Source organism: Meleagris gallopavo, chromosome 2, assembly GCF_000146605.3.
Source record: "Meleagris gallopavo isolate NT-WF06-2002-E0010 breed Aviagen turkey brand Nicholas breeding stock chromosome 2, Turkey_5.1, whole genome shotgun sequence".
Lineage (NCBI taxonomy): Eukaryota > Metazoa > Chordata > Aves > Galliformes > Phasianidae > Meleagris > Meleagris gallopavo.
Window position 1 is genome coordinate 60,125,163 of NC_015012.2, and position 9,077 is coordinate 60,134,239.

Sequence of the window (9,077 nt, forward strand, 5' to 3'; positions counted from 1 at the left end):
AAAAAAAAAAGTCTGAGTGCAACTAGTATAAAACAAATGCATAAAATGAGTAAAGTATATACATTCCAGATCCAAACTTATTTTTGGCCAATCCAATAAAAGGCAATTTCTTAGAATTGTTCATGGTAATGGGAAACTGTTGATCCCCATACAGGGTGGTATAAACTGGCTAAGGAAAAGCAATATCCCTTTGAAATGAATAGAAAAATCATGATGTTTGCCAAACTGAAAATGAACTGGGTAGTACTGGATTTCGGAACTACTTATGTTTGATTTTGACCAGAAAAAAAAAAAAAGGAAGGCAACCATCTTATTAATAAGGCAAATGCCCATGGCAGCATGGGAGTTTTGTTCAGCTGCAGTTACCTCTAGTGTAATATGAACCACATCTCCATAATGTAGTTTTCTAAAATGCTTCAAATGATAAGAAATTAGACAACTTAATTGTATAACTGCGAAGTGCACCACACATCCTCCTGGTAGAATGTGTATTTCTAAATGGAGAAACAAAAGTAGAATATTTATTTAAATTCTGATCTGAAAAGTAGTATTAAATATAAATTTTTTGTGTGAGAAAATAAAACAAGTAGTCACAGCCGACTATGTTGTGTAAAATAATCAGCGCTATTTTGACTGTAGCTCGAGGTAGGACTCTCTCTCAAGGGATAACACTCATTGAATTAGCCACAAGATGGAGCCCAACGGACCTGTGAACGGGTTGTTAGCGTTGCCCTCCTGAATCAGATAAAGAACAAAATAGTGCTGTCTTTATTATACCGAAAAACATTTTATGAGAGACTCTAGTAACAGACAAGGTACTTCTTAATATTAATCCTCTCCTGCCTAAAGATATTTTTCATTTTATAGACAACTGTTGTTATACATTGGTGTTTTTTGGCTTCCAATGCTGAGGAAGCAAAACCCTGGCATTTTCAAGGAAAACAAATGTAGAATTTACATGAAATATGGAAGATAAACTGAAAAGTATACATTGAATAGCAGAAATTTGCTTGGCCTCTGTATACTTGTCTCAACAATCTTAGAGGATATAAATAATGAATGTGCATTCTGCAGGGCTGAGTCTTAATGCTCTCATTCAAAACCACTATTAAGTGATGGCCAGAACTTGAGGAAACAGGCTCCTGTGCTGTCCATGTTGCAAGTACTTGCATTAGGATAAGACATGACAGGAATACACCCTCCAGATTGTCCATTCAATGGAGGTAGAAAACAGGCAGTGGAGCAGTAAGTGTACTGGGCTCAAGACCAATCCATGTGATGCATCTTCACTGAATTCACAAATTTAAAACACTTCAGATGAGCTAACTTTTAAAAGGTTTTATCTCACACAAATTTAGAAGTCTAAAGTGAGACTTATAAGTTGAAGCTATTCACCCTTGTCTTATTTTAGAGTTATTGGAGAGAAATAAGTGTTCCAGAGAGGGATTGAGTGATTAAGCTGTCTTAGATATGTTTCAGGATACAAGGATCTTCCTCCTGGAGTTCCATGTATTTCTGACCTGGCAATAACAAAGTACACAGTTCAGGATTAATAAAGCAAATATAAAACATAATGTAATAAAAGTAATAAACATCAGGATAGTTAGTTTATTACTTCAGCAACCCTCCTAAAACCTTCAGTTTTCCTCTTTTAAGAGCTTAACATCAAAAGAAAAGAGTGTGCAAAAGAAGAAAGTTATTTGCTTTTATTAATAGTAGACTAAATATCTATTCTCATTGTATTTAGACAATGGAGCTAATGTAAATATTTAATCTAGAATGCTTAGCATTAAGCTACAAAATCCATGTTTAGCATCCTTTCACTTAATTTTTATTGTACTCATTGTTAAGTTAAGGCACATAAAACTAATGATGTTAAACTTACATCAATATATTTTTAAACTTACCCAAAATTATATTCTCAACAAGATAATCTAAAACCTGGCATCAGTTAAATCTTCGTAGTCCCTTTAAGGTAAAACTGTGACTACTCTACACTTTTCTGTGTGTCTTATTAAATGATAAACCTGGTAAACAATTCACATTGGCAGATCTTGTATAGCATTTCAATTGCAGTTATGATTGCCGTTTGTGTTAAAGTGCAGCAGTAATTTATTCAGCCCCTACTACCAATAAAAGAAGACAGTTAAACTAGTTTACAATGATTATTCAAGAGCTGAGATTTCTGAGGGAAATGTGATCTGTGTAATTGGTGGCCTGTGTTGTTCCTATAAGTTAGGTATAACACATGTATATTAGCATTGTCAGCAAAACTTTCAACTGTCAATCAGCATAATATGATTAAACACATGAATATCCATATAGCACATGCTTAATTGGCTAAAAATGTACCCATGGGACAAATTTTCAGTTATTACCCCATACAAAGACGGTTGTAAATGAATACTCAAAGATATTGTGCTCTTACAAAGTTGTAATCAAAGCAGAAATAAGAGATCAGCAGCAATTCATGAGAAAAAATGATGGCTCAGGATATTCTGCCCCTAGAAGCTAGCCATTAGTCCTCTGATTTAATCACCATATTACTATGGATAGTATATTGGGAAAAGTCCATCTTTTCAAGTGCTAATTGCTTTCTTATTATATTCCATTCCTAATATGAACTAATCTCTTTTCTGATTTTCTTTTCTAGATTTTTGTTAGGTCATCTCATTGTCGTCTTAATGGCATTATTTTACATTCATGTAATAACATATATGAATGTCATCCATGGTTATACATAAAATTCATTCATATTTAAGAAGGAGCTAAAAAAAAATGCTCATAGTCAAAATACTTGCATGGAGTCTGGACCCAGGGAATCAGTCTGGCTTCTTTAACAAATAACGGGCATTATGAAATAGACTGAACATCTAAATATTAATAAGTATTAACAACACCTGCAAGAGGCACTCCTTTCAGCTCCAATTGCTTATTTGGAATGGTAAACAACACTATTTTTGTATAAATTAGTGTTAATATTCAGAAAAGATGTAATCACTCTAACAACCTACGTATCTTAATCTGCCTGATTTCACTCAGTTACCATTTATATGCCAATAATTTTTTTTAATATAAAATATGGCCTGAGCTTTGCTATGTTTTACCTTAATTACACATAAAAAAAATAAATATTACTAAAAATAAAGGCTTATTAAGCATATTCTCCCTGATCTATATGTTCCCATCCCATAATTTGAGAGAAGAGCACATGAAAACGCCAGAAGCTGAGGATATTGAGAGGAAGTTCTTCAGGCCTTTCAACACACGTACCTAAAGATGAAATGCATTAATACAGAACATGTATCTCATCTGCATTTGGCTGAAATTTTATACTTTCCAGCTCCGTCGATGGAAGATGTGTACTCGTGGGATTTTAAGACTTATAGTACTTTACTTACATTAGCTTTTACTGCTATCATATGAGATTGCTGTTTCAACAAGACTTACACTTCCCAGTGCATTTCTATTGTTTAACTGACAAACTGGGAAACAGAAAAGATTGGGATCATTACTGATGCTCCCTAAAGGCATGCATCTCAGAATCAAGTAGAAGCAATTCCTCTCATTAAAAAACATTTTAAAATATTGCAAATGTCTGTATTTCTTTGCTAGTTCTATTATATTTACCCCATGGTAAAGCTTTTTTTCTTCCATTCTCTCTGTGAAGTACTTTTTGTTTTTCCCAGTTATATAAAACAGTGTTGAATTTCTGTTAAAAATAAATCTTAAAAAAAACAAGTGGCTCTAGAGAATTTCAGCAAAATCTCCCAAAACCAAGAGTCAACTCATTCTTCACTATGCAGCCCTAAGGTAAATGACAAATCAAACAGCAAGGACACGAACATGCTAACTGCACGAAGGCATTTATCTGGTAGTGGAAATAAGGCAGTAGGGACTGTGAGAACAGCCTGCTCACTTTTGGTAGATAGCAGAAAGATTAATCTGTTGGAGGTGAATGCCCTATACGTTCTAATGGCAGCAATCAATTATTAATTATAATGCCAAATCATGGCATTTTAGGAGTGACAGCCTTAGTCACGTACACTGTCATCCTCACTAGTCACAAGAGTCATGTTGAAATGGTAGTCCAAAGAAGTTTGTGATGCTGCAGGGACTAAGAGAAACTCTGCTATTAAACAAGAAGGAAAGTACTTTCTGGAAATCTGGTTCCTCTGCTTTCTTGCAGACTTTGCAGATAAACTCAACAAATCTCTTAGTATTTAGCAAGTATTTAGCATATCCTGTCTTGCTAATTTGGCGCAGTACTTCCTTAATGGGTAGAAACCTGGACAAATATCCTGAAGATATCTTTAAAATTAAACAGAAATATAAAATAACTCAGAAGGAAATTAAGAGATTCTGTAAAGGTAAGGCTTACAGAGCATTCAATTTACAATATTCACATACCAGCTCCCTTTATTTATGTCACTACCACACTCTTCATGCTTTCTTTGCTTTGTCTTTTCCATAGTGTAATACTGGCCATACACTGTTGAGAAAATGTCCTAACTTAGAGCAAGGATGAGGGAGAGCATAAACCAGTCTCTTAACAGGAACTGTGCTGCAACTAATCTGCTTTTTGATGAGTCATTTTCTTGACATATGCTCATTAGGCTGTTTTTTCTGCACAGTCAGTCTGCCAGCTGCTTAGCCAGCCAGCAGGAATCGAGGAGGACATAGGCAGATATAAGAGGTCAGGTTTGCTGATCAAGAAAATTTGTGGGAATATTTGATTTGAAGTTTTCCAGAACTGTGTAGATGTGGCACTGAGGGACATGGTCATGGCCATGGTGGTGATGGTTTATGGTTGGACTAGATGATCTTAGTGGTCTTTTCCTTCTTTAATGATTCTATGACTGCTCCCATAAGTGACAGTTAGTAGGGAGGCAATAACTTCACAGAGACTCCTACTGCTTTTGTACAGTGCTAAGTCATGATGAATCTCTTTGCATTATATTTTTATTGTTTTCCAAAGTTTGCATGATTTAAGGCCTTCTGAACTGTCCAGATATAAGGAATATATTTTACTCTGCTTGTCTTTTTGATAACACAGTTCTCTCCAGTCCAAAAACCCTTGCACTTGTCTAGAACAAAACTGTTTCAACCTTAAATTTAGGCATAAATCTTGAGAATTCCATTAACTCATCGTTTTGATTGTGATTCCTCATTTGGCCTGGGTTGTTTTCACAGATTGATGTCACTACTGTGTTCATCTAATGCCCAGTCCAAATCTTGTTAGTCTTTGTGCTTTCTTTAATGGGTGATGAACTAGGTTTGTATTTAGTATAGTGAAAAGTAACTGTCTTATTTATCATACACAGGTATTTATTCAATAAAAAGTAATTTGCTCTGCTACATAATGTATTATATTTTGTTATTCTTCACTAAAAGAAATAGTTCTAGTTGCTTCCATTTCCTGCATAGCATATTATTTCCTTACAGAGTATGCACGCTTGATGATATAGTTGTATCTGAACAGCAAATAACTGTTATCCAGATGGAAAATAGCCATGTTGTAATCAAAAAGTATGTTCTTCTTTTAACCTCACCAATTTACAGTTCAATAAACCAGAAGATTTCTATTCTGAACCCATATCTGAAGCTAATTTACAAAAATATGCCGTATATAATTAATACCCTTCTGGCATTCAGAATAGCAGACAAGAGTCAAAGAAAATGTGAAGCAAATGTGACAAACAGCAAGATAACTATTAATCCCAGTTACCAAGATTAATTTAGAATGACATAAAAGAAATTTCAAAAAAGTTTCTGCTGAGCTTAGACCTAGATAGTTTCATTGATCTAATTCAGATGTTATGTAGCTTCAATATTTCATCAAAGCTTTCTCTATTCTCATTAGATCTGCATCTGATCCTTTTCCTTCTTTAAGTGTTAAGCAAATAGAGATAAAACAATTACTAAGGACTGACTTTTAAAACATTGTGAAAAACAAGGGGTTATTTACCCAAATGATAGTGCTGCTTGTTAATAGCATCAGAACAGCTGTTTGAAGAGATATCAAGAGTTTATCTAATCCAACACCCAAAACACTAAGTCTAGGGAAGAGTACAAAAGGAAACAAACTGTCACAAAACAGAGCCTCATGATCTCCCATGATCTCATCTCAGACAATTCCTAAGCCAGAAATAGTACTTCATGTTCTTAGTAGACTTTTCTGTAATTTGCCTACTCACTTTTCAAAATGATGAAAATTTTCATCATTCACACATTCTGCAGCATGGAGTATCAAAGTTTATCTAGGTACTGTATAAAGAAATATTATTTAAGCACAAAAATTGAATATAGCTTCACTTTCAGAACAATATAGTACATGAGATGAGGGAGAGTAGCAGAACATAACCTTTAATTTCTCACTCTCTAAGTTAAATACCATATAATATGTAATAAAATATTCTGGAAATTCTGAATAGATTATCGACATGTAGTTTTTATCTTCACATTTTCACTGAGTTAATAGTCTGGATATCTGTGTCACAAACAACTATGATACTGAAAAAAAGGAAATAAGATACTTGAGATTTGGGGTTTTGTTTCCTGTGTAAGTAGTTCAAATGGCATCTTTGATGAAATAATATGGCACAAATGAAGCTTAATAATAAGCTTAATATTTAACTGACTGAAATCATGGCATATTTGGCAGAACAAATGATTACTTATGCTAGATTTTAACATAGCTGACATAGTCTGTAAATTTTTTTAGATTTGAGATCTTCATTATTTCATCTCTGATTTGTTTTTATCTGTATAAGCTGTGTTACACCAGAAACAGAAGGCAGGATGTACCCCTGATCATTATAAGTGATTTTTTTTTAAGAGTAGGAGTATCACAGTAGTCTGTTATATAAGTCAGTATACCACCACCCGAAGTTCAGGATATTTTTATATTTTCCATGAATTTTCTTTAGTAAACAGAAATTTGTAGCCGTTGAGTGTATCTCATAACACCTTTTGATACAATACAAAGTGAATCGAATCACCTTTTCAAATTTCCAACATATTTCTTGGATACTCAACTATAGTGGGATTTAACTAAACTTATAAGCATGTCCCTCTAATTTGCATCTTTGGTCTACTGCCCCAATAAAATGTTCCATTATTTTTACTTTTTTTTTCATGTCATCTATCATGTCAGCCATTGACTCTTCACATCACAGAGACAACTTGGATTAAACAGATACTTGACGTAAAATGAAAAGGCTTTGCCCCTTCCAGGAAAGCAGGAAAGTCTCTTGACAGGACAAGGGGAAATGGTTTTAAGTTGAAGGAGGGAATATTTAGGTTGGACATTAGGGGGAAGTTCTTTACCAAGAGAGTAGTGAGGTGCTGGAACAGGCTTCTCAGAGAGGCTGTGGATGCCCTGTCCCTGGAGGTGTTCAAGGCCATCTTGGATGGGGCCCTGGGTAGCCTAGTCTAGTATTAGATATGGTGGTTGGCAGTCCTGTCTGCAGCAGGGAGTTTGGAGCTTGATGATCCTTGAGGTCCCTTCCAACCTAAGCAATTCTATGATTCTATGATTCTATGATGGTGAAAGCAAGTAAAACAGAAATTACTGCTTGTGTATCTGGGCCTGCAAAGGCAGCTCATCCTGCACTGCTGCATCTTCTCAGAGTCTGCTCTTTCATACATGGCAGACTGATACATATGGGTGGCAGAGCCTTTATGGCCTGAGAAACACCTGCCTTACAAAAGTTAAAAGGAAAAATCCAGCTGGCAAGCCTGGCCTAAGCATTGGATTTCCTTCCATAGCACTGCTAATGGTATGGCGCATGGCTCCCTACGCTCTCTTTACCTTTACCTCTCTCTTACTGTTCATGCAAACCATTACTTCAGGTTTTAATTTTATTTAATCCGTTTTTTTCTGGGGAAACAAAAAGAAGTGGAAAGTTTAAGAGATGGGGCAGTGAAGTGATGAGGCTTTTGTTTAGTTGCACCCCACTTGTTTTTGTATATTTCTTTTTGCTCTTTGAAGTGTCACTTATACATCTGAAGTTTACTGACCTTACTGGGACAGGTGTGCTTGTCAGGGCTACACATAAGGTCTGATTTAGTTTGCCTTAGGTGTCACTTTGTCACTCCAACAAATATTATCTTTTTTTTTTTTCCAGTATTGGGCACTTCCAGTTTTGAATAATGAACACTAAATTGGGCACCTTGCCTACCAGTGTCAATAACTAAGGTTACAGACGTGGTCATAGTTTAGTGCAGGCAACTCAACCCATGAAGGACACGTGGAAGTCTGTCAGAGGCAGTTGTGTCAAGCATCAGTTCAATGAGCATTTTAAAGCATTTACGTTTCTTAAGTGTCCCAGTTAGGTGCCTGAGATGGATAGTATAAAGAAGAATATATAAACTGTCGAACGTTTTAATAGAGAATTAACGGAATGATTTTTCTATCCATGTGCAAATGTCACAAATAAATGCATTAAATCCTGTTTCGTAGTCATAAAAGTATTAAAAGATTTTTGTTACTTCTAGGCACTTCAGAGAAACCTCACGAACACAGTAAGTATAAAGTTGTTGAAGAATGCTGTTACTTCAGGTTTTAGGAGAAAGATACTTTTTTACATCTTCAGAGTCTTGGCAGCATTAAATGAGATTCATCAGCAAACGCTCACAGGAAATTTTGACTTTTGAAACTGACGTTCATTGACAGTCTCTGTAGTGCAGGACCAGGTATGTTTCACAAGCCCCAGCATGTGTAGAAACGACTCCAGTTCATGTTTGGATAAAACCTAACTGTGCCTTCTGTTTCTATGAGGCACTGGCAGAAATCTTGAGTGACATAGACCAGGAAGGGTCTTTGCTCTTCCTTGTCCAGGCTCTGATCATTAAAACGGAGGGATTTACCTCCTGGTGTGCTGCACGGTTTAGACATAGCTGCTATAAATCAGAATGAAATATGTTTTTAGTATTTCCTCTGATATTCCTTTGCTTTTCTTTTTCTACTCCATATCCCAGGATGACAGAGGAATATGAAAAGCTAATTTTCGTTTATGCAGTATATTGAACTTTCTTTTCCATTTGATGCAACTGCTTCATTTCTAAAGTAAAAA

The 9,077-nt window shown here is 35.3% G+C and overlaps 1 protein-coding gene across 1 annotated transcript in view; it reads left to right on the plus strand.

Moving 5' to 3' along the window:
* The window catches only part of LOC104909805 (triadin-like), a 52,856-nt gene that overhangs the window by 25,636 nt on the left and 18,143 nt on the right, over positions 1-9,077 (plus strand). The window contains exon 9 of the mRNA XM_031552504.1: positions 8,500-8,526. Within this exon, the coding sequence (XP_031408364.1) occupies positions 8,500-8,526 (27 nt within the window). The remainder of the gene's footprint in view (positions 1-8,499; positions 8,527-9,077) is intronic.